This window comes from Jatropha curcas, chromosome 11 (genome assembly GCF_041381405.1).
Source record: "Jatropha curcas cultivar XTBG-Jc1 chromosome 11, XTBG_Jcur_1.0, whole genome shotgun sequence".
In the NCBI taxonomy this organism is placed as follows: Eukaryota; Viridiplantae; Streptophyta; class Magnoliopsida; order Malpighiales; family Euphorbiaceae; genus Jatropha; species Jatropha curcas.
In genome coordinates this window covers 1715684-1739459 of record NC_143161.1, presented here as the reverse complement: position 1 = coordinate 1739459, position 23776 = coordinate 1715684, and the positions used below count along the sequence as shown (strand labels likewise).

The 23776-nt window shown below is 34.7% G+C and overlaps 4 protein-coding genes across 5 annotated transcripts; 2 read left to right on the top strand and 2 right to left on the bottom strand.

Annotated features, from left to right (window-relative positions):
* Positions 1 to 1124, top strand: LOC105649574 (ethylene-responsive transcription factor 11). Its single transcript, XM_012236262.4, has one exon. It carries the CDS (start codon positions 89 to 91, stop codon positions 809 to 811), a length of 723 nt encoding a protein of 240 aa, XP_012091652.1. The 5' UTR covers positions 1 to 88; the 3' UTR covers positions 812 to 1124.
* A 3172-nt stretch (positions 1125 to 4296) lies between these two features.
* On the top strand, positions 4297 to 7935 carry LOC105649573 (protein yippee-like At5g53940). Its single transcript, XM_012236261.4, has 5 exons — positions 4297 to 4510; positions 6512 to 6555; positions 6982 to 7090; positions 7488 to 7543; positions 7644 to 7935. The coding sequence occupies exons 1-5, from the start codon at positions 4415 to 4417 to the stop codon at positions 7720 to 7722; spliced, it is 384 nt and encodes a 127-aa protein (XP_012091651.1). The 5' UTR covers positions 4297 to 4414; the 3' UTR covers positions 7723 to 7935.
* A 4936-nt stretch (positions 7936 to 12871) lies between these two features.
* Positions 12872 to 13793, bottom strand: ERF12 (ERF domain protein 12). Its single transcript, XM_012236260.4, has one exon. It carries the CDS (start codon positions 13600 to 13602, stop codon positions 13111 to 13113), a length of 492 nt encoding a protein of 163 aa, XP_012091650.1. The 5' UTR covers positions 13603 to 13793; the 3' UTR covers positions 12872 to 13110.
* A 1959-nt stretch (positions 13794 to 15752) lies between these two features.
* On the bottom strand, positions 15753 to 22014 carry RLP4 (receptor like protein 4). 2 transcript variants are annotated; one of them, XM_012236254.4, is made up of 9 exons: positions 21799 to 22014; positions 19893 to 20969; positions 18615 to 18762; positions 17780 to 17851; positions 17587 to 17658; positions 17111 to 17182; positions 16954 to 17031; positions 16672 to 16853; positions 15753 to 16400 (listed from the first exon to the last, which is right to left on the bottom strand). In XM_012236254.4, exons 1-9 carry the CDS (start codon positions 21941 to 21943, stop codon positions 16279 to 16281), a joined length of 1968 nt encoding a protein of 655 aa, XP_012091644.1. In that variant the 5' UTR covers positions 21944 to 22014; the 3' UTR covers positions 15753 to 16278. The 2 variants fall into 2 exon arrangements, with proteins under 2 accessions (XP_012091644.1, XP_012091645.1); XM_012236255.4 differs by having other exon boundaries at positions 19893 to 20954; positions 21799 to 22013.
* Between the last annotated feature and the right edge of the window lie 1762 nt (positions 22015 to 23776).

Sequence of the window (23776 nt, the reverse complement as noted above, 5' to 3'; positions counted from 1 at the left end):
CCCTCTCCTAGCTATCAGCTCCTCTCGTTTTCATTTTCGCTTAATTGAGAAAAAAAGAACCGACACTTACTACCCTTAATATCGTTAAATGGCGCCGAGAGAGAAGACGGCGGCCGTTAAACCTAACGGTAGCTGCGGCGGCGGTGCTGCTGCTGTTAAGGAGGTGCATTTTAGGGGGGTGAGGAAGAGGCCGTGGGGTAGATATGCCGCCGAGATCAGAGATCCTGGCAAAAAGAGCCGAGTCTGGCTCGGCACCTTTGACACGGCAGAGGAAGCTGCTCGTGCTTATGACGCCGCCGCTCGTGAATTCCGGGGCGCTAAAGCCAAGACTAATTTCCCGTTGGCCAGCGAAAATGTGAACAAGAATATTATTTTAAACAAGAAGATTGATACCGGAGCAAACAATCCGAGCCCGAGCCCCAGTAGCACCGTGGAGTCGTCGAGCCGGGAGACACCTGCTATGATGATGGAATCCTCATCTCCCTTAGATCTTAATCTGGGTCCATCGGCCGCCGTCAGGTTCCCTTTCCAGCCTATACCGGCGGTTGGCGGTGTTTTTACACCGCCGGTGGTCAATCATCAACACGTCCTTTATTTTGATGCGATGATGAAGAGTCAGTATCAGCGGTTGTTCTTTGATCAACAGCATCATCTCCATCATCAGGCGATCTTTAGCGCTGTGAATGGCGGTGGGGTCCAGAGTGATTCTGATTCATCCTCAGTCATTGATTTGAACCAACAGGAGATCAACCCGCCGCGCAGAAATCTTGATTTCGATCTCAATCTCCCTCCAAAACCGGAAATTGCGTGATTTTTTTGGCCGGAGATGACGAACCTCCAAGCGTTTCCAATAATTATTTTCCTTTTCTCATGGAAATTTATTTTTTTTCCTATTTTTCTCAGATAGGAATTAAATTGGACTTAGAAAAAACAAAATCCCCCCCAAAAAAGCAAAGAGCTTTGTTTTGTCATCTATTTGGGTTTTTTTAATCCCTGTGTATACGTAGTTGCTGAAAGCCTTTTTGCAACAGAGAGTTTCTCTTTGTTGTTGATAATTAGTTAAATCACTGTATCACCTTTTTCTTTCTATAATCGAGTAATATTAATCATTGGATTAACAAGAATATTATCCTTAACCCTTTTTCCTGTTCAATTTATATATCCTCGCCGGCGAATTTAGCCGGAATTTACTGGGGCAACATATCGGCGTTGGTGTTTGTGTCAGTAATAGCAACGCTTAAGATTCGTGGGGAAACGGTGTTGATAGCTAACACTAGTACTGGTCGCCACGTGGCTTTCTGTGTTCATTCAGAGGAATAATATACATTTAATAGTATAATATTGGTAGCAGCCGACTTGCCGTCTTGTGTATTTTAAAATTTAAATTTTTTTATACTATAGAACTACGTTGAACGATGATCCATAGGTTGCGTTTAGAGATGAAGCGATGTAAATGTAATACCTACTTATTTTCCCTAATATGGGAGAATATCACTGTTTAAAGGAATGTAATTATCTTTACTAATATTTGAAAAGCAACTGATTTTACTGTCAAAAGTCCTTTTACTGGGTTCGAGTACTATTTACCATTCATTAATTATGATTAGGAAGCAAGAGCATATTGTTAAAATGATAATTGTTTACTGATCCAATATTATTTGTCCATTGATATAAGAAAAATATTAAATTAAATGTATATTAATAGGATCATTATCCTTACAAAATTAATGTAATATGATCACAGCACACTAATGATAAAAGAAAAACAGTGGTTTGGTCTACTTCTACTTGTCAGCACAGGCGCGTGAGATGACAAGAAAGCGGGTTACAAGGTGAGAGACCGAAAGGCAGTGCTATGTTGACTGAGTAATTCTCGAGATTCGTGTATGGACTGCACGTGTTCGAAGGAGAGAGTGTGTGGATTCATTTTATTTTTTTATTAGAAAAAGTAGGTTATGGAGACAAGAAGGGGGCCCAGGTGGACGCGGGCGCTGGAAATGGAAGTGGGGAAGCGCGGCTGCCGCTTTTGGTGGGTCCCGATCTTTGGTCGTCGATATCTATGCACAAGATTTCGCTTTTCTTTTTTTTTTTTTTTAATAAAAAAAAGTTCGATATTTTTAATAATTAACTAATCGTTCACGTAATAACCTTATTTAAATTGTTAATCACGTCGAATTAAAACTTTTTTTCCGCGTGTGAGCTCTATATAAAGAAAAGGATAACCTTTGGAGGAAATTGACGATTACTTTGTGATTAGGTGCCTAATTCCATTGTCTTGTCACTTCTTTCTTGTCATTTGTATTAATAATTTTCAAGAGAACTATGTCTACTTGAAACGATTACCTCTATTTATCCAAAAACTGGTCTTTTATTTAATAAGGTTCGAATTATAAAATAATTATTATATTCTTTAATTTTTATTGAGAAAATATATATAATTCACTGTGCTCTCAATAAATGAAAATTTCATGTATTTTAAAACATATCTGAATCTCCATTGGAAGACAGAAAAAAATGCTTTAAGAAACGTTTTTTTTTTCATAAATTATAATAATATCAGTGGAAAAGATTTTAATTCGATATTTAAAATAATATAATAATATTTAATTAGGATTTATATGATTAATTTTATGATTTTGATATGGGTACTAAATTTGATATTTAAAATATATAAATTTTTTTTTTTTTTACTTTACAAACAATCATATTTATTTTAGATGCATATATGTGTTTTTACATTCCAATAAAATTTAAAGTTCATTCATAATTTTTCTCCTATCAACTTATTCATTATCTTTTATCTTTCATTCATCATTAATTTTGTCCTATTTCCTTTTAATTTGCACATTAGGTATATTAATTTAATTTTCTTTTAATATTTTAATTGATTATCTTTTAATTCAACCATGAAAAATTATGGAAATATTAAGTTTAGTATATATAATAATGCGAAAAATATATTAAGAACAATAATTTGATCAATGTTAATTTATTATTATGAATATAGAAAAAAAAGGTTCAACCTTTTATAGTTATAAATAAATGTAATGCACGGTGAAGCTGACGCATGGGAAGATTTGGAAAATGCATTGTATAGACTCCATAGCAATGATTGATAGTTTTTTTGAATAATTTAAGCTGAAAAGTACGGCGCAGAGTAGCCGTGTGGCAAGGCGACGTGTCCGATACAGACAGACAGTTTGCGCCAGCGGTGAGCGTTAATTAAGCTTTTCAAGATTCCCCCACCAATTCAGATGGCAGATTTGCCTATTGATACGCCACGTTTCGCGCCCGATAGCACCCAAAAATATATTATAAAAAAAAAACAACCGCCGAAATTAAAATAATCATAAATAAAGAAAAGGGTTAGGTGTGGATGTGGTGGTGGGTGCAGGGTGTGGGCCGGCCGGCCGGCTGGCTGGCTGCTGGCTTTGCTGCATTTTTAAGTGGACATGTGTGCCTCTGGAGGTGACACTGACACCCCTTTCTATCTATTCCTCTGCGTAATTTAGCAGCTCATTTTAGAACTTTTGGTTCTAGAAGGCTCCACTACTACTAGTTGGCCGCCCTCTCTTGGAATTATTCAACACGACGACGTTGCTGCCCTTCTTTTATTTTTTATTTTATTTATGTTTAGTATAAAAGTGTAATTTAGCAGTGAAAGCGTCTGAATGAGCTATAATAATAGTTTGAATTTGAGGTTAGTTAATTAACTAGGCAATGGTTGGGCATTTGATGACATAAGCAAGAGATCAATCCCACAAAAAATGACACGTCATATTGTTTTCATTTTTTTTTTTTGTGTTTGGTAATTAAATCTATTTATTTATTTATTTTAGTATCATTAACTCTCATTCTTATAGCATGTCGTGGTTATCATCGCCATTGGCTATCAGACATCTTGTTTTCTGATTCGTGTTTAGCATGATTTGAAAAATATGCTCGAGTTAAGGACACGATTTCTTTTTTTTTTTCCATTGCAGGAATCAACGTTGGAAATTTTTAAAATATAAAATAGGAAATATACTCCATTTTTGGCAATAAAATTAATCAAAACCATGCGGAATTTAAAGATACTAATATTCATCTCCGACATCTAATATATGGTGAATTCATGCATGAAGTGGATTAATGGAGGTATATTAAAAAATTTGTGAAATTTAAGAATATCTGCAAGAAATAAATAAAATTAATAGTACGTTATTAATTGTAGATCTTCTATGGATAAAGGTTATAAGCGTATACCACAAGTAAAAGCAACTATTATTATGTATAATAAAAGAAAAAACGGATGGTTGAAACGTAAACTTGTCCTAGGCATTTGTTATTTTTGTTATTGACTGGTAGCTGTTACAAATTCCTTTGGGGCGGCTGGCATGCGAAGCCAGTTATAGGAGATTAGGAGTTGGAGCTGATGGGGAGAATATTTCTGGTTGATTTAGATGGCAGGTGTTATCGGTGCCGATTCTGCGATACCCCTCTCGCTCTCGCCGACGATGTTCTTTCTCGGGTACTAAAAGCACTCTCCTTTCTCTTCTTCGATTTCTTCCCCGAGTCTTAAACTTTGCTTGATAATTAGTGAAAGAATCAGAATTCTCTTTAATTGGTGAAGAAATTTGCATGTTTTTGTAATTATTTGGATTGATTATTCCCTGAATAAGTAAACGGATCGTTTACAAGTGGATAGTTTCCTAGGGGTCTTAGTAAATACTAAATGGGTATTTGATTGTTGATTATAGTTCAAGCTAAAATGAATTGACTGAGTGAAGCAATTTAGTTATCAGTTCTTTTGGTTTGCTGCTAGTGATCGGGAATTGGGATTTTGAGGCATGCATGGACCGTGTTATTGGTGTAATTTATTCAATTTTATTGAGGTGAAAGTGATTTTTTGTTTTGGGGCTAGATGGTTCTCAATTGAGGGGGTTTGTGCATTCTTTCCGATGGTGTAGTCTGATCGATTGATTTTTTTCCAAACTGCTGAAATTTGGAGCATGCCTCAGTTATGATATAACGGCTCTAACAGATGATAAATGATATGGGCAAATACTTTACAGTACCCTTTTTTTTTTTTTTTTTGCGAGCCCGATTAATTGCTTATCATTTTGAGAAACTGGGTAGTGAGTGCAATATTAATTGCTGCTTGATAAGCTTGGTAAATAACGTCATCAAGCTACTTTGGGCCTTAGGTAATTGAGGAAAGATCACAGGTGAAAGACGTGACTTTTATTTTTATAACTTAGAAAAACGTCTTGGAGTGTACTTGGCTCGCTGGAGAGATTATTATTCTTTAGAAAGCAAGAACTTTAGCTCTGACAAACTAAAATTAATTTTAGGTTTGTGCAATGGAAAATGGCTGTAAAGCCTTGGAATTCTCTTGTAAATAAAGATCGTTGCTCTGCTACAATTTGTTTCTCAATGCTGTGGGGCAGCTTTGCTTATTTAGAATATTGTAGCTTGTGATTTTCAGTGCACATGCAAAATTCATATTCGGTGCACATGCAAAATTCATATTCAGTGCACATGAATACAACCAAAACAGGATGTCAAACATGACTGGAACTTGAGATATATAAGTAATTACATTCATAATCTTGTCATTGCTATTGAAATCACTGAAGGAAAGATAGGATGAGTTTTCCTTTTAGCCATGGTGTTGGAAAACTTCTGCATTGTTCACTTATCCTATTTCCCCATTTGCTATTATTTCTTTTTTCCTATCTTTCTGTGTATTACTACTGTTCGTGTGTTGCTGCTTTGGTTCACCCTTCATTGACAATTATTCAGTTATTTCTTCACCTAATAAATTTATGGTCCAGCTGTGAAATTTAGCCTTCATTGGTGTTGAACCTGTTGTGGTATACCTTATTGTGGTGTTGCCTAGTTGTATTTCTCCATTTATTCACTCAACCGCAAGCTTGAGTATAATCAGAAAGGAAATTATCTATCTGGCTTAATGGGGCGGAAAAGGTTGAATTTAGTCGGTGCTTGATCAGTAAGTAAGCTACAGTTATTTAGCTTGTAACGATAACTTCTAAATTAGTGAGCATTATGGTACAAGCTAAAGTAGCACATGGTATGGTCTAAATGGCTTCAGTCTTTGACTCATGACATGGTAACTTTAAGTCAGAGTTATGTTATTTCTTATTTTCAGTTTTCTTGAAGCAGTGAGCTGTCCTCTTCCAGCAATTTAAATAATATAAATTCTAGCTTCTATCACATTTATTATCCTACTTCTTTTAAGCTATTAGCATTTGCAATTTGGACCTAATAAACTATATAATTTTTTTGTGACCAAGTTAATAAGGATTGGTCTATGACAACATCAAGGTTTGGTGATAAAAGGCTAAAGTTGATATTTGTTTGACAGGACGCTAACATGGGGTTGATTTTGACATGTTTTCTCAGTTTATTTGATTAATCAGTTACATGCTCTATCGTTTCTTTCTATGTGGTAAATACATATTCAGCAAGGCAATGCTTTTTCTTGACTCTCTGGTTTGTGATGGATCAGACCTTCAACTGTCGTAAAGGGAGGGCATACCTATTCAGCAACGTGTAAGTTTCTAACATCTTTCTATTTGGTTGCATACTATTATTTTGTTATTCTTGCGGTAGTTCTTTGGAGAAGTGGCTGAGTGCATATGTTCAGGTTGAGAAGATTGGTTGTTGAATTTTAATGTATGTTCACGTGAATTTGTTTCTTGTAATGAATGGATATAAGGCCTATAAGGCTTAAAGAAGATTAATAATGCACTTGGGATTGTTGGTTAATGATGGTGTTTTAAAAACTAGTTCTTTACTTGTCTCAGTAAATCCCTTAACTGATCTTTAAATGGAGGATTTCCAGTAGAGCTCATCATTATCCACCAACTGTACCGAACTCTATAATGAGGTCATCAGCACAGCAGAGTTGTTGGCATCTGAATCAGTCAGTTGTTCAACTTTTCCAATAATAAAAGTTCAACTTTTCCTGTCCTATAGGGTGAATGTAACAGTTGGGCCAGCAGAGGAGAGGATGATGCTTTCTGGTATACATACTGTGGAAGATATATTTTGTTGTTGCTGTGGACAACTTCTTGGGTGGAAATATGTAAGCTCCTTCTGATTTGATGAGAAAAAACTCCGGTTTTAATGAAATTTTGTCCTTATGAATCAAGTTAATCAGCATAAAACTTTTTCAAAATGGCATGATTTTATTTTCTCCAAGAGGAGTTCATCTTTTGAAGTCTTGCACAATAACTTTTCTTTTGGGATAAGAAAATATAACAGCAAGATATCAGATTGGAAAGAGTTTCGTGGTAAATACAATCCTATGAGACCATTCTCTGGTAGGATATGAAAGTTTCTCTATCCATGTGAAAACTATTGTCAATTATATCCATTTAAAGTCCCTTGTAATCCCTTCGTCATGTTATTTAACTTGAATTGCTGTATTTACCCTTGGCTTTAACATCTTTAAGAGGGTCGTGAATCGTGATATATTGCAGGTGGCAGCACATGACAAAGGCCAAAAGTACAAGGAAGGAAAGTTTGTGCTCGAAAGGTACTAACTTGAATGGAGCTCTTCTAGCACTTTTTTCTTTATAATTTCACATCTGAATTGAGTTAAAAGAACCAAGTTATGTGGACATGAAATTATACAGATGGAGGATAGCTGAGGAGGTGACAGAAGAATTTAATTTAGATGCTCGTCCTGGTTCAAGCGATGGAGAAAGTCGTTAAGAATATGCTGCAAGATGACATACAACTTTTGGTTAATGTATAGTCTTCGGAGCCACAAGCTATAAATCTTTGATGTGGTGGATGATCATTAGCCTATATGCTGAATATTGATGCCAAATTTTGTTTGGATACTTTTGAGGACTTCAACCAATATGGACATACTAAACCAAATAAAAATTAATATTTAATGAATTTTTTTCTTTTGGGTTGTAATATTTGTTTATTTGATTATTCATGAGATGAGAATCGCTAGATTTCCTTTTCCTTGGTGATTTGGTTGGTTGGGGTGGGGTCGGGTCGGGTCGGGTCCCATTTGACAAATGCTCGAGTCACTTGATTACACATGTAACTTGTTATATAGATGCTTCTACAGCAAGTTTGGTTGGAGTCTTCATATTTATTTATGATCATAGGAAAATTGGTAATCATAAATTAGTAAGGGAAAATATTAATCAACATCTGTATTATAGGAGAGGACCCACTTTATCCAAAGGGGAAAAATGGCCCACAGAATAAGCGGGTAAGATTGCGCCACCGTCCTCTCTGGTTAACAAAGCCCCCATGGCTTATGTGCTGTGCGGCTCTTCCTTTCTTCAACACGTGTTTCACTCCTCCCTTCCCTTATTATTATTTTTACAATACATATAACAGCCCATTGTTTCACAAACCATCCTGTTCTGGTATCGCTACCCTCCAATCTCAATCTCAATCTCCTCTTGATCACATCAAATCATACGTGGATTTTTCATTTTCAATGGGTTAAAATTAAAATGCTCTCATATTTTTTTTTGTTCTGGCTGCCTCTAATTATAAATTAATAATTATATGATTATAGTTATAATAATCAACAAAACAATATTATTTTTTCATGCAGAAAAAGCAAAAAAAAAAAAAGAAAAAATGAGAAAGTAGAGACTGACGAACAAAGACAATGAACTTTGCAAGAGGCCCACGACATTGATGGGACTGGCAATGCGTCTGCCACGTCCAGAAAGTCTAGAGAGACTCAGTCAACATACACGTACACAATCCCCACCGCCATCATTTGTCATCATCCATCATCAACATCTATATATATTAGCCATGACATGTGTCATGTGTATAAGCATGTATGTATATATACACACACGTAACACGTTAACGGCACCGCTAGTCGGCATTAACCGGCTGTGCCCTCATTATGCGACAGCGTACAAAACGACGCCGCTGCGCCGCCGCCGTCACCGACAGGATCACGGAGTTTCTGTACGACAGACAGCAACACCAACAATAAAGGGCATTTACTTCTCCTTTTCTCATGTAGTTTGTGTTTTGTTTATGTCTTTGTGTAGTGGGTAACGTTAGGCCGCCGTGACCTCCTCTGCTACCGACAGATTCGCTCGTGAATATGGGCCCACTCCCAACAATCGTGCGGTGCTGCCACGTACAGCCCTATGGCCCCTTTCCAACAGATAATTTTCCATCATTCCAATTTTCTTTTCTTTTTCCTTTTTATTTCTAAAATAGGACTTTATTTACAATATGCCATGTTCATATTAAAAAAAGAAAAGAAAATAATAGAGAAAATAAAAAACTATACGTTTTATTTTTGTTTTTTCTTTTCATTTTTCTTCTTTTTGTTTGGACGAAAAAAAAAAGCTTCTATTTTTATTTACGTGGAGTAAATAAAAATTTAATTTTGATTAATCTAATAATGGATATTAATAAAAAGAAAAAAAACTAAAAGGGGACCACGAAGAATTGGGGTTGCGTAAAATCGGTTGGACCGGAGTGGGTGGGGAATGATGATGGTGATGGTGGGTGCAGGAGCAGCAAGGATGATGCTGATGCTGCAGTCCACTGAGTAGTTGGTGACGCAAGCGCTATACATTAGCTGAAATGATTCCTGTAAAAGGAGCTTGCGTGTTCGCCTTTGTTTTTGTTTTTGTTTTTTGTTTGTTGTTATGCTCTTTTATTATTATTATTATTATTATTATTATATTTTATTTTATATGGACTGATTTACCCACCTGCGCTACCTATGGGTTTTTTACTTGTCTGACACTTTAATTTTACTTTTCTTTTTATTTTTTTTATTAAAATGAAATCTGACATTCAGATCCTCTGATTCTGGGCTGTGTACAATCCATCATCATCATCATCATCATGTACACCCTATATGATATTTTCTTTCAAAACCTATATACATTTTTTATTTTGACTATGATTTGACCAAACTAATTCAACTCTATTTTTATTTTCTCAATAATAATAATTAATAATTAATAATTAATTTTCAAAGCTTAAATTAATTATATCTGTTTTTCTGAAAATTTTTAATTCTCTTTTGCCATACATAATCATAACAATTTGACGATTGACAAAGTTTAAAATAAAATAATAAGAAAAAATAACAGACAGTGATGCGGCATATCTTGTCCTTTTTATGGCTTTAGTCGTCTATTTTTATTGATATAATATACAATTAGGTGCAATAATGCTCGTATGACATTTTATTGATTGAAATTTGGTACATAACCACAAAATTAAGTACATAAATCACCTTTATATTTTTTATTTTAATTAAAATATTTTAAATTATAAAACCACATTTTTTAGATAATTGAATTTATATAATTATTTTACTAAATATTTCAATTTATAAAATTTAATCAAATTATGTACGATAATTAAAAATTAATTACTTTTTGCTTATAAATAAGAAAAATTAAAAAAATAAAAAAGAAATAGTTGCCATTATTTAATTGTATGGTAGTACTGTTTTAATTATCTATAAGCCATTGGAGTTTGGACAAAAAATAAAAAAAAAAATAATTAAAAAAATGAAAAGAGTTGCCATTACGTTGAAAGGCATGAATCAATTATATACAGTATAGAGTTGGATGTTGAAAATGACAATTGAAGGGGACATTGAAAATTCTCTCTCTCTCTCTCTCTTCTTTTTCCTAATCTTTTTATATTTAATTATTTTGTTTGGTTTTAAATATTTGCTGGGGTGGATATTGAGAATTATTGTTGACATTTACTCACAAGACAAAGCCACCGTCCAACAAAAAGGTTGAAAATGAAAAACGTTGACCAACTCATTGTGCCGATCTCTAAATATTTTATACTATTAAATTATTAGCCACAACCTTAATTTCTCTATGCCCCATAATCTTACACTAAATTATATATATATATATATATATATATATATATCATTATTTGGAATTTTGCTTTTTAGTTTTCTTATATTGAATTCATCATTTCTTGCCCTATTGAACAAAGCAACTTTAATTTTGATGTAGCCAATGGTTTTGGACTTATTTTTCTCGATCTATGATTAGAGTCATAGAACTAAAACATAAAAGCAAACATACATTGCATATAATCTACCAAAAGGAAAGATTATAAAGTCTATTAGCCACAATGTGTGTTGTCTTTTTGCATTTTAACATGTTAGAACCATAGTCAACAATTAAAAATTTTGATGGAAATTAGGTTTGATTTTATGTCTTTTTATTTATGTAAGAAGTGGAAAGTTTCAAATTTGAATCCTCTCGACTATAAGAGTTTTCAACGATTTAGTAAGTTAAAGAAAAAATTACCCTGTTGTATAGTCCGTATTTCAAAAAATAAATAAATTTTGATATAAATAGGTATTTTTCCCTTAGTACATGTTGACATTAATGAAAAATGTTATTACTCTTTTTAGTTGGTTTGTCCTAAAAAGCTCAGACTAATATAATTGCCCCAAACAAACTAACTCATGAAAAATAAGTTGAAAAAGAAAACTCAAAGGAAGCTAGCTAGCCATGATTGTACAAGAATTGGTGGGGCTATTGATCCTTTTTTAATGCAACAAGGCATTATGAAAGACAAGGTTGAAGGTAGAATTAAATATTTTTATAGTAACATTGGAAGATATTTGGTGGGTAGAGTGGGGTTGGATTTCATACCCATTTGCTTCTCTGCTCGGGTACATTAAGATAGGGTGGCACCTAAAATCATGTTATAATTCCTCCATTGCTGTAGCCTTTCAAACAGAAGATTTGTTCAACACTTCCAAGTAACGTGTTCCATTTATGTGTTTTCTTATACTACAAAATCGTATCCATCTTCAATGTCCCCATCTGTTCTGCCATTTGCAATTCAACTGTTTTTTAATTTTTATTTTAAAATAAGTTTTACCCACTTAAAAAAAAAAATTCAAAATATAGTTTTTTTTTTTTTTTGGTTATTTTTAAGAGTAGAAATTCCATTCCATTTTTATTCCACATCCTAAACATGACCTAAAGTGGTCAAATTTTAGATATAGCGGTGGGCGGCCCGCGAGTGAAGTTGTGCGCGTGACATGCAAAGCGAGTCCACGTTCCGTCTTACTTTATAGTAAAAGGGAACTTTATCCGTTGGCAGACACGCGATAATTTGGGTTATATCGCGATATAGATGAGCAGAAAAGGGGGAAACCCACCCTTGGATTCTGGTACAAAAACAAATCTCGTTAATTTAACAACGTTAATTACTCAACTCACTCCGACTACAGTAGTAGTAATTAATTTGACTGCTTGTTGGAACTTGGGACACAAAAACGTAAATACGGAAGTAACCATCCAATCCCACGTAAGAAAAAAAAGGGCAGTTTGGTCAGTTTCCGATTGTAAAGGTAACACGCGCCTTTGACTAGTGAGTGGTTATGATCTTCACACAATTCGTACACTGCTGTTTTTTTTTTTTTGCTAATTATATCAGAACCAGTTACGTCCTGTTTCTTACCAAACTTGAAAAAATATGGCAATGCCAATCCCACACGCTTGCTTCGCGTCGAGTCATTGTAGTTGCCACTTTCTTTTTCCATTTTTTTAGGAAAAAAAAAATTTCGGCCATTACAACTTTAACGGGAGGCCACATCTCATCACCTCAGCGCGTGCCAGACAACCTCTCAAAATGTTAGACAGAAAAAGGATAACAAAAGAGTACGTTTCATTTCTGGCTCCAATAGTTTTTTATCTCAAAATTTTTAAAGATTAGCAAGAATGCTAAAAATCAACGGCGGCGAACATTCCATGAACGATTAATATCTAAAATGCTTGAAATTATTATTATTATTATATATATATATATATATATATATATATATATATATATACATACATGTTAAGCAAGGTGAAAGATAAAAGTGTTTCATAAAAACAAAGAAACAAAAGATGCATATATATACAAACCGTTCATCAGTTTTTTTTCCTTTTTTTTTTCTAACTAATAATGATTTGATGTTACTCCTTTTAAAACAGAGATAATAAGTAGATAAAAGGTAATGGAAAGAAAGATTAATAAAAGAAAATAGTAAGGTTAAAAGCGGCCGGAAAGTGCCCTACACCTTGTCCTCGATTTTAAGTAACCTTATCACAGCCACAACGGTGGTGGCTCGTTCAAATCTATAGGCAACCCACGTCGCACAATTCCCAAAAACGATGGTTGACCTCCATTTTCCGGCAATGGAGTGACAGAACTACCACCACCACCGGCAACCGCACTCTCATTTTTCACCGAGCCTGAACTCTCTCCATGAAAGCTAATCTCTTTGAAAACCCCAGTTTGTAGGAACTCACCGAGAGCGAAGCGGTGAGAGGCGGTTGAGCTCCAACGGTGGTGAGAATCCGATGGTGCGTTGAGGTCTAGGGAAAGAGCAGTGGCCGGAGCTGGAAAGTTGGTCTTGGCTTTAGCTCCACGAAGAGAACGAGCTGCACCGTCGTAAGCTAGAGCAGCTTCTTCTGGTGTGTCAAATGTACCCAACCAAACCCTAGTTTTCTTCCAGGGGTCACGTATTTCAGCTGCGTAGCGACCCCAAGGCCTCTTCCTCACTCCCCTGTAGTGACCTTCCCTTGAAGACGCCATGGAAGAAACAAACAGAGGAAAATAAAAAAAAAAAAGCAAACTTTACAGGGAGAGAGAGGAAGAGAGAGGAGAAATAAAAAAGATCAAAGAAGAGTGTATGGAAAAAGTGGAGGGACCCACGCAGTCACCCGTAATCGTCGGCAGGACGGCACGACCAGCTTATGTTTATATAAAGATTTAACAGCAGGCCCCCTCTCTCTCTCTCTCTCACTATATAATTTGTTCCGATGTTAGCTTTCAACCGTTTGATTCTCATCAACGGTGGTGATGTAATTATGGATATACACTTGAATATCTGAGAAAAGTGGGTCCATTTGCTTTCAAAATATTAATATTTGTTTTTTTAAAAAAAAAAACTGCAGATAGCCGCCGCCTGATTAGACATGAGAGGGAGTTTTGTGTGGGTCATGTGACCAGTCTCCGCGCCGGTGATGATGTCAGCCCTAACCCCATCTTGTACGGCGCTTCTCAGCGGCGCCTGCCATTTGTTTTCTCGTGTTTCATTTATTAATTACATATTTAAAATAATAAAAAAAGAAAAGAAAAGAGGCGATTATGATTGATTATAGAGTGGATCAGAGTGTGGGTGGCGTGTCGGGTGGTGATTGGAAGATAGCTGTTGTTTTAGGTGCAGCGGAGGAGAGAGAAAAAGAGATCCCCCCACGTGGAGAGTGCATAGGGGAGTGGTGTCTGAGTTGCAGGAGACAGGAGCGAGTCGAGTTTTTATAACAGAGATGGATGGCGTGTTTGACTCAGTTATTGGGGTTAACCCCCAAAAACAGTAAAAAGGGGTTTGATTTTGGATGGGGGCTGTGGTCCTCTGAAGGAGCAATGAAACAAATATATATATATATATATATATATATATATGAATATCATACGATTATTAAAGGGGGTACGGTGGGTGGTGGAGGTGCTGCTGCTGCTGGTTGTGGCGGTGGTGGTGACTGAAGAGTATCTGAGGTATCAGCAAAAACTGACACATGTTCACGTGAAGAAGGTTTTTGCACGATTTTGGTTTTTAGTTTTTCTTTTTTTGACCGTGGGTTTAATTATTACATCAGAGACACGTGTGGGAAGGTAAAAGGAATTTATCTTTTTTTTTTTTTTTTTTTTTTATGTTTTGGTTGGCTTTTTAATATTTGTACAAGTTAGGATGTGGATGGGATGGGCTTTTTACATTTTTTTTTATTAAAAATTCAGAGAATCGGACACATGCTTTGATAGTACAGTTGCATGTTTGGACCACAAACACATTATGGGCCAAAATTCTTCCCACAAAATTTGGACTGTTAGGGAATCATTATCTCTATGCGCCTCTTCAAAATCAAATCTTATTATTTTCCTTCGTTTTCAAAAATTTGACTATTATAACTTCATTTTCAAGTGTACTTAATTCTTAGAACATATGTCAATAACATTTTTCAAAAATTCCTAAGAATTATTTTAGGAATTATGCTTTCCATTATACATATTAGTTAATCTGTATTGTTCATTCTACAGTGTTAGAAGTCAATATTGGCAGGTTGAAAGTTAAAATCACACCCACTTTTACCTAAAGAAAATTCTATCAGTAATAGTGATATAATGAAGTTCAGAAACTTGCTGGTTGCTGGCTGCCACATTTGGAGGAAATAAAGGGCATGAATGCAAAACACCACCATTTGTTTTCAGAAGTTGCACTCTTTTACTTCTTTAGTCAAAGCATCAAATAAAAAGAAACAGTACCTCTGCCAAAGGAGTGGAACTGAGTGGTGACATCTGTGTTAAAAGATAAAAGAGTGGTAAAAATATCAACTTGGTAAAAATTCATTTAACAGGGGTCAGCTTCGAGCCCCCAACTCTACCACCCAAATTCAAATATTCAGTTGGTACGTACAATCAACCATCTGCCCTAGGGTTAATAATTTTCTGACACCAAAATTAACCATATACTTGTGCTCTTCCTGCTCTGCAATAGTAATAATAATAATAATAATAATAACAATAACCACTGCTTTATTCAAGCTAGCCTTTTTTCACTCTGCACTTTTATCTATCGCAATAGTAACTTACATTGCTGCTCGAAAAGGATCTATCGCAGAAAGCGTAATTTTTGTTATCAGTAACCCCATTCTAATTTTTAGTATCATGAAAGATGCCACACCAAATGTGAAAATAATTTGTATACAACAATATATAAAAACTAATATTAACAAAAAAATAAAAATAAAAAAAAAGAGGAAAAAAAAAATTAAGTTACAATTGTGTATCCTACTATTGTCTCAACCTGACTATTTAGTTCCACCTCAGTGCCAGGAAACAACTAGCATAACTATGGCTTGTTGCATCAAAACTACAAGTGAAATTATCTTATATGCAGTCCACCAGTTCTTCAGCCTGTTAACATTCCTTTGCTTAGAAAACAAAGAATTTAAAAACTTTACATAATTTTCACCCTATATTGAAGTTGGTGGATACAAGTAAGGATGAATGTTTACTTGTGTCTGATCTCTACCCAACTTCACCAAACAAAATTATGAAAGAATGGGCACATTAAGCAGCAATATGAGTTCGGGGATGCACCAAATTAATCATCAGGCCTTGAGATTCATGTTTTAGAAGCAGTGCGGATTCCCAGAAACCAAAGGAGTAAACTTCAAATGCTTTGGCTTCTAGAAGGTGACAGTGGATTAATCACGACAGTAAGCTAGGTCCATTTTCAGCAGCCGTCCGTGCTTGACCATGATTGTAATGCCTTGTCATCTGGATATCATGCGCCATGTGAGTCCTCGCTTTTGCATAGGGTGCACCTCTTGCTGTTTAAAGTCAAAAAGAAGCCAGGGTGTAAATTTTGAACAAAGAGAAACCTAATACTACTTAAGCAATTGTATTCAATCCACTTTCTATAGTTGCAAGATTTCAGAATGCTTTTCTTTCTCTTTGCACCATGGAAGCGAAGAGGGAACTTGCAGTATTGTTTGTAAATTAACAGTCTACCTATTGCCTAACATCTTACTGCTCGTAATTCACAATTTGATGAGGAGTTACAGATCTAGATCATGTGTCAATATCACTGTCTGTCCTTACCTGCAATCTGCTGTGCGCGGAGAATATTCTGCCGTCTTTTCCACCAACACATTGAACAGATAACCATGAGGAGGAATGCTACTGATGCACCAAAGGCAATGCCAATCTTTGCACCAGCAGAAAGATGAGGTCCACAAGCACGCAATCCAGGTATACCACAAAGACCTGCATTGTCCGTAAAACTGCAAAACCAAAATAAGAATTCTTGTAGACAGTGGTAACAAATAAATGAGATTACAGGCTTCCACGCCTCATCTTATTTGTACAATCACAAGAGCATACTTGAAGCTAGCTCCATACAAAAGCCTTCCTCCAAGAGCAGCTGGGACTCTTCCAGACAGAGAATTGCCATTGAGATTTCTGTGCCATAAATACTAGTTGAAGTCAAGGTCTCCATATTTAAAAATCATTGATTAATTAGCCATATGAAAGATCTTACAATCTCCGCAATGACGTCAACTGTCCAAGGCTTTCAGGAATTGAACCATTGAAGAAATTGTATGAAAGGTCCCTGCCATGTAACTAAGATAAGTCAATAGAGGCAGTAGCTATACTAAATCTCCCAGAATAAAACAAGTATATGCTTTGCTAGTCAACTCTCATGATTTGTTAAAAAGATGTGGCATAAATTGCATTATATCATTTAACTTGTGTTCTATAATAATACAACTCCCTGAAAATGATGATTGTTTCCCCTGAAAGAGATCCTATGATTATATGCAACTTAGGACAAATAAAGAGCAATTACTTGGAGCGTAATTCTAATGTTATCATCTGTTTTTCAGAAAATTTTGCATGATTCATAAAGTTAAATCCTTTGCTCCACCAAACAAATAGCAGCTACTGTATCAAGCTAGGAATCTAGCAAACACAAAAGTAAACTATACGCGTGATAAATGAATAAGCTGTACTTACAGAATTTCTAAGCTGGTTATTGCTCCAATTGATGATGGAATATGCCCACCAATGCTGTTAGTACTTAAGTTTCTGTATATAGATGCCCAAAGTTAGACAAATATAAGAGCTGACAAGCTACAAAGATGTTGAAGGCATCAATACTTCAACCAGTTTCTAATTGAAACTCAGACAACAAATGTTAGAAACTTACATGGTTTGTAAATGACGAAGCGCAGATATTTCATTTGGCAAGAAACCCCTCAAGCCTTGGTTGTCAAGACCACTGACCATAGAGAAGTTAACATATTAATTTCTTAACCATTAATATCATTGCATTTAACTTCAAAGTAAATAAAAGAGATCCGCTGATCTGCTCACAGGTTCAATCACTCAAAAAAGGTAAAAGGTACAACTACAAAAAGAATCGAAAATTGGCATAACAAATCACACAGCTTTATTGTTAAATTTTAATTTAGTTGATGAGCTATTAGTAAACTTATAGCCTTCCCTTCTCACCTACTTGCATCAGTTGATAATCCAAAGAGGCAATGCAAAATTGGTATATAACAAACCACACAGGTTTATTGTCATTCATATTAAAATTAAATTGTTGGATAGCTATGGTACTTACAATTAATTCTAACTAAAAAACTAGAAAATTTTTATTTTAATCAAATAAAGAATTTTTCTCAAATTTTAATCTAATTGATGAGCCGTTAGTAACCTTATAAGTTTCCCTTCTCACCTATTTGCATCAGTTCTGATAATCCAAAGAGGCAATGCCAATAATATGGACATAAATTTAAAAAAAAAAAAAAAAACATATATAAATTCGACACTGCAATCAAGCTTGTTAATGACTTCAAAGATAGCATGCTTTTGAAAGTTTAATCAACAAAAGGCCGAAGCAATTTTTGGAGCAGGAAAAAATGAGAAGGTGATTATATGAGCAAACAGAGAAGCATAAGAGATAACGTATAATAACAAACATTATTAGGAAGCAAATTGAACAAAAATCAAAACAAGCTAAAGGATCAAGAAATTACAGTCCATCAATGATCCATTTTTGGCTACTTGTGTCAAATTGACAATCTGCTCCATTCCATGGATGTTGTTGGGGAACACAAGGATCACCATTCCAGCCAAACCGAGGGGGAAGGCCCAAAGCACTCTTTAATGCTTGTAAAGCCCTAACTAGAATGAAGAAGATTATTCAAATTAGCAATGATGTACACATATTCCAATTTCTGAAAAAGCTGCGTTCTCTATCCAAAAAACTAATCAAAGCAGGAAGCATTGAAAAAAATTCTTTGGATATTGGTAAAATAAAAAAAAAAAAGAAAAAAATGTTGTCACTGGCATAAAGCTACATAATCAACTAGGGCTGCAATAGTTCATGAAATTGATATCTTAATGTACAGAGTTACAAGAAATTTGAAGCAAATGTGAGGCAGATGTTGATAGTTTCAATCCAGTTGAAAGCTCTCGTTTTTTAATTGTATATGGATGTTCCTAGTGCTCTTTATCATATGTTTGATCGTGGAATATTAAGACTATGTGCAGTTCCTTTTTATAGAACATCTCAGGTAGGCTGAACAGTGTCATGACAAAAGCCAGAAAATTTCATCTTATAAAAAACACCACCAAGATGAACAGCATTACATCTCTGTGAACTCTAATCCAGCAAAAGACGCTACCAGAGGGCTCAGTAACACAGCTGACTCAATTCTAAGTTTCTATTCCAATCAATTGGCCAAACATTACTAATGGCAATAGGCTGTTATACTAGCAATTGATGGTCTTGTGAAAATACCATGGTGGCCAACTATACTGAGAGAATAAAACCTTTTACAGTATTAGACATATAATCCTGTGATCTGAATTAGTAAAGGTTATCCTCAAACTATTGTTAGGATCAATAGAAGATATCAGAATTATGAAAATCAGATGAAAAAATGAAAAAAAGTAATAAGCATGGTTTGAGCAATTTCATGATGTAATTGTTACTTTGTTAGTGAGCACAGCCAGAATAATAGATTATATAACACTAACCAAAACAACTCCAAAATGTAATAAACTAATTGAACATGACATATACAGTGAATAATTATCCATTTGAATTACACACAATGAGAAGAACAGTGGGCATTGGATAACAATATCATATCAGCAGAATATAACCTTCTTTAATGGTGAATATATAAGCAGGTGTAATGCATGCATATGCATTTGATCCACATATATGTATAGCAATCTTCATTATCATATACCTATTAAGTATAAAAAACTTAAACGAGTAACAAGAAAAGAGTATGATGTTATACCTTCTTCCAATATAGTTTTGGATTCAGTTGTGATAACCTCAAAGACCTCAATGGCATTGATTATGGCATGGCTGCCTTCTTTAGGGTGCAAGGTTATTGTCAAAGTTCTTCCATTAACAGTAACAGTCTTGTTCAATACAAGAGCCGTATAACGATCCCCACTCATTTTGGAAACATCTACCCCTTGAAAAACAATATTACCATTAACCAGGATGTCAAATACCCTTTTCCCTACACCAGTGACTGAAACATCAATCTCAGCAAAGTGCAGCCAAATTGAGTAGTTTCTATTAGGATCCACATCCATCGTATATGATAAATCTGGCTGAATATCAGTGCTAACAAGGGCAGTCTGATAAAGAGCTTCTGGGTAATAGTTTGGTGCATATGAAGCCTTCTTAATTTTATTTTCAGTAGATATTGCTTTATCAGAACTCTGGCCAAATGATGGCATGCGACTCCAAAATCTATCCCCACCCCATCTGTCACCACTGTAATCTACATCAAATTTTGACTTCCCATTACCACAACTCAATCTGGTCACTGTTCTGAGGATTACTCCTCGACCCCACTCAGAGCCAAAATAGTATGCTTTATCGTCTACTTCAAGGATTTCAATGGAAAGGATTGCTGGATCTCCATGACCAGTGCTGTGGAAACAGATTGAAGCCGTGCCATCTGTGAGAAACACTAGGGCTTCAGTAAATACTTGCTCATCGTGGCTACTCCAACCTGATTGCAAAGAATAAATCTGGGAGCCTTCCACAGAAATGTCAAATAAAGGTTCATTATCAAAATTAGGGTCCGGATGTGCAACCAATCCAAAGAAGACTCTTACAGAATAATGTCCCTTTGGCACTCTTTTAATGTTGTAGCAATTGTTCGGACCTTCAGATAGGGGGAAATAGCGAAGAGTTTTAAGTGGAGGAGCAACATAACTTGTACGTGTTGAATTAGTGGGAATTCCTCCTGTATAGGCAAAATCCTTGTACCAAAGTGTATTGGTTGGTGGAGTGTGCACATTTACACGAGCTCCACAGCTTATGCGCATAACCCAGGGTGCTGCATAGAAAGCAACTACAACAAGTTCAACACTAAAAACAAGAAAATGGAGTAATTCTCACGCAATAAGGACAGCAATAGCTGAATCAACTTCGTGCGAGTGTATAAAATGCATAATGTGCTACTCTTGTGCAAAATAAGCCGTGTTATTTAGATTTCCTGGTTTATTGTATTGTTCAAGGGTAAATAAGTGTTATTACTAGGTTATACATTCTCTCCCCGAAAGGCAACAATCATCATAAGAGGAAATCATCAGTTTCTGTAATAGCTTCCAACAACCCAAACATACTAAAGAAATTGACACCGTAAATCAATCTTTCGTAGTACTTGTTCGTTCTCGTTTCTTTATTTGTTTGTACTATCTCTTTGTACATTGACTGACCTTCTTACTGACTGAGAAAATGCAGGAAAAAAAAGGGCAGAAATTAGTCATGTGTTTCCAGGTACTCGCTGACAAAAATGAAGTTTTCCTTTGTTCAACGAGTTCAAGTAGATAATCAAGCAAAACTAATGTTTAAGAAAAATTCCATATCTTTCACTTTCTACTACACTTTTCCAGCAACCAAACAGATCCAAATTATTGACTACATACCTCTTTGAATCGAATGGCCATATCCAAAAATTCACCACTTATCATCACCAATGAGAAGTGAAACACAAAGACAAATAAACAGCTCATAAAGCATATATACATATGTACACACACATTCAGAAGATAAATCCTCACTTGGAAAAAATAAACTAAAACGCATTGAGATAAACAGTAGAGATTCCCTAACCGAAAGCTCCAAGCATCCAATAATGGAAATTTGAATCACAAAATTAGTAAAGTTAAGAAGCTCACCATTTCTAGCTGAACAAGTAGAGAGAGCCAAGCAAAATACGAGAAGCCATGTTTGGAGAATAATGAATCTCAACATTTCAGCTTCAAATCCACTTTTCTTCTGTTTTGCCTTTTCTGCTCTCTCTCTCTCTCTCCATAGCCTCATTCCTTCCTTGGAATCTTTTTGTTCCTTTTTTCAGAAGAGCGAGTGCAGGGACGTGAGTACAGGCAAACTATGAGCAGTTATTTATTTATTTTTTATTTTATTTTATTGCCTTTTTCTAATTTAGTTGACCCGTGACTCCGTGAGATGAGTAGATAATATTGGGTGCTTGTGGGGGTTCATTTTCCATGATGGACATCTTTTAATCGGACGGTTCAGAAAGATGATGAGTCTACATCACATTAGTTTCCTTGTCGAAGGGGCGGTCTTTCGTAGTTATAGAGGGAGCCCACTAGAGGACTGGTGGTGACGTAAGGTGAAGTATGAAGGGAAATTATAAAGAATAACTTGTTTGGAAATTATTTATAGTAGTCTATGAAATCAGTGAAAAATAATTTTTTTTATTCTAAATAAAATATTTTCATGTTCGCCGGGAAAAAAAAAAAGTTAAAATAATATTTATAAATTTTTTATTTTTATTGGATACGGGATAAATTTTATCCGGTTCCATATATATATTTTTCCTACTTCGACCCTGAAATTCTTGAAGACGAGCAGCGCACAGAAATCCAACGGGTAAGAATAATGTAAGAATGTATAAGCGTGTTTTACGTGGATGTCCCTTTTGTGAAAGGAAAACTGGGACGTAGAGATAGAGCTTAGCTTTAATCGAACGGTTTAAGGCTTGTCAGTTCATTTCCTTTGACTTTTGGAGCATTGACTTTACTTTTTGCCATTTTAAGGCATGACCACAGTGAAGTGCGCAATTATCGGCTGAAGTTTCACTGTGTGTCTATTAAGGAATGGAGTTGAAATGTTTCTGAAAATTAAAATAGAAGAACGTAAGGAAAATCGGGAGAAAATAAAAAGTAAAAAAATCAAGATGCTGCCACTTGTCCCTTTTTTTTTTTTTTAATCACAATTCTTCCTTACCTATCCCATAAAGATGAGCCATGGCCCATACCATACGGAGCAAATATTTTTTCTATTGCTGAAAATTTGTTCAATTTACAGAATTGAACACACATTTATCGCTTAAAGACTTGAGTGATTTTATTATGTTTGTGATTAAATAATTCATAATTATTTTGATTTATTGTACCTTTGCTTAATAGGAAAATTAACTTTATTTGAATCGATTAATAATCATGATTAAATTTCAAATAAAAAAAGATAATTAAAAACCTTAAAATCAGTTGAACTAGTTTCAAAGTGCTTATGATTCCAGATAATTTTGGTATGGAGATAGATATTCAAACTAGTTCATATTTTATTCCAACTAAATATTGATGGCATTGAAACACCTTGTAATTAGTTTGTTTTTATATTTACATGAAATTTGAATATTAATCCTTATAATAAATCCTAATAAAAACCTTCATTTTTTAATTAATGTTGTCAAATTGGTTATTTAAATTAATTTTGTTAAATTGGTGACATGAGGCATTAGATTATTTTGTAATTTGATTTATTTTTTTGTAAGATGTATATTACAGTAAGATGTATATTACAGCCTATAGCAGCATTGCAATTTAAACAGATTTACACAAGTATAAAATTGCATCGAATCTTATTAGGGGCTGCTTAACCTATAAATAACACAAATAATAAATTATTTAATTAAGAGACCATAAAAGTATTGAATATAGAACATTTTTCATTTTAACTATTATTTTATCATGAGTGTATTTAATTAATTGTTTTTTTTTTTTTTACCTATATCTACGTTAAATACGATAGTTGTTATATGCCATTTCTTAAAACGTATAATATTACCTTCATATTTCTTTCTATTAATTTTAGTAGCAAATTAATTAGAGCTGTTTACATATAAAA

Excerpts from the sequence above, each read along its gene's own strand:
- LOC105649574 (XM_012236262.4), top strand. The coding sequence starts at position 89 with ATGGCGCCGAGAGAGAAGACGGCGGCCGTTAAACCTAACGGTAGCTGC.
- LOC105649573 (XM_012236261.4), top strand. The coding sequence starts at position 4,415 with ATGGGGAGAATATTTCTGGTTGATTTAGATGGCAGGTGTTATCGGTGC. Across the intron at positions 4,511-6,511 it reads CCGACGATGTTCTTTCTCGG|ACCTTCAACTGTCGTAAAGG; the intron begins GTACTAAAAGCA and ends GTGATGGATCAG. Across the intron at positions 7,091-7,487 it reads AACTTCTTGGGTGGAAATAT|GTGGCAGCACATGACAAAGG; the intron begins GTAAGCTCCTTC and ends GATATATTGCAG.
- ERF12 (XM_012236260.4), bottom strand. The coding sequence starts at position 13,602 with ATGGCGTCTTCAAGGGAAGGTCACTACAGGGGAGTGAGGAAGAGGCCT.
- RLP4 (XM_012236254.4), bottom strand. The coding sequence starts at position 21,943 with ATGAGGCTATGGAGAGAGAGAGAGAGAGCAGAAAAGGCAAAACAGAAG. Across the intron at positions 17,659-17,779 it reads CTTCGTCATTTACAAACCAT|AAACTTAAGTACTAACAGCA; the intron begins GTAAGTTTCTAA and ends ATCTATATACAG. Across the intron at positions 17,183-17,586 it reads ATAACCAGCTTAGAAATTCT|GGACCTTTCATACAATTTCT; the intron begins GTAAGTACAGCT and ends GTTACATGGCAG.